General features: G+C 35.3%; 1 protein-coding gene across 1 annotated transcript in view; it reads right to left on the reverse strand.

Annotated features, from left to right (window-relative positions):
• LOC106106894 overlaps positions 1–799 on the reverse strand; it is a 33,840-nt gene that overhangs the window by 10,654 nt on the left and 22,387 nt on the right. Inside the window, exons 7-8 of the mRNA XM_013287552.1 lie at positions 420–550; positions 4–73 (exon numbers count right to left, since the gene is read on the reverse strand). Of these exons, the coding sequence (XP_013143006.1) occupies positions 4–73; positions 420–550 (201 nt within the window). The remainder of the gene's footprint in view (positions 1–3; positions 74–419; positions 551–799) is intronic.

The following is a 799-nucleotide window of genomic DNA, read 5'->3' on the forward strand; positions in this document are numbered from 1 at the left end:
GGCGCCGTACTGGCCCAGCACGGCGCGCGCCGGCTCGCCCTCGCGCACCATCACACTGCCGCACCACAGCGTGCTGGAATACAACATCTTATTCATCTATGCTGATATCATAAAGAGGAAATATTTTATTTTCGTACGTTGTATGTATTCGATACACGTAAAGACTACTGAGCCGATTTAAAAAAAAAAAACCCTTTTGAAATGAAATTTATCTATGAAGAACATAAGGTGTTTTGCATTTTTCGCATTTATTAGTAAAATGATTAGATTACGCAATACAATAAAATACATTTTTAAAACCTATACTTATTATTATGAGTGAAGAAAATGTTGTTTAATAAGTAGTCTGTATATAACAATTCTTGATATCAATTAATGGGAAAATCCTACTTGCATTGTGCATGATATTTATCACTTACCCATAAAGCATTCCTCTAGAGTGCAGGTAGGAGAGTGCGGAGCTGACGTCACACATGAGCTGCAGCGGCACTCCACTCTCGTTCAGTATCGCCATCTTAGGACGATTCACTATCAAGTACTGTTGCAAATCCTAAAAAACAAATAAATAAAGACTCTAATTATTAACCATATAAAGACACTATTTCAAAATTTTCTGATATTGAATAAATATTAAGGCAATCTTACTTCTTACTAATATTATAAATTTAAATAGATGGATGTTTAAAGTTTGTAGACTAAACGGCTGTAAGGATTTTGATGAAATTTGGTATAGCTGCAGGGGATAGTCTAGAAAAACACATAGGCTACTCACTTTAGTTTTTTTAATACCACGCGGACG

The sequence above is a fragment of the Papilio polytes genome, unplaced genomic scaffold, assembly GCF_000836215.1.
Source record: "Papilio polytes unplaced genomic scaffold, Ppol_1.0 DF822067.1, whole genome shotgun sequence".
Classification (NCBI taxonomy): Eukaryota; Metazoa; Arthropoda; class Insecta; order Lepidoptera; family Papilionidae; genus Papilio; species Papilio polytes.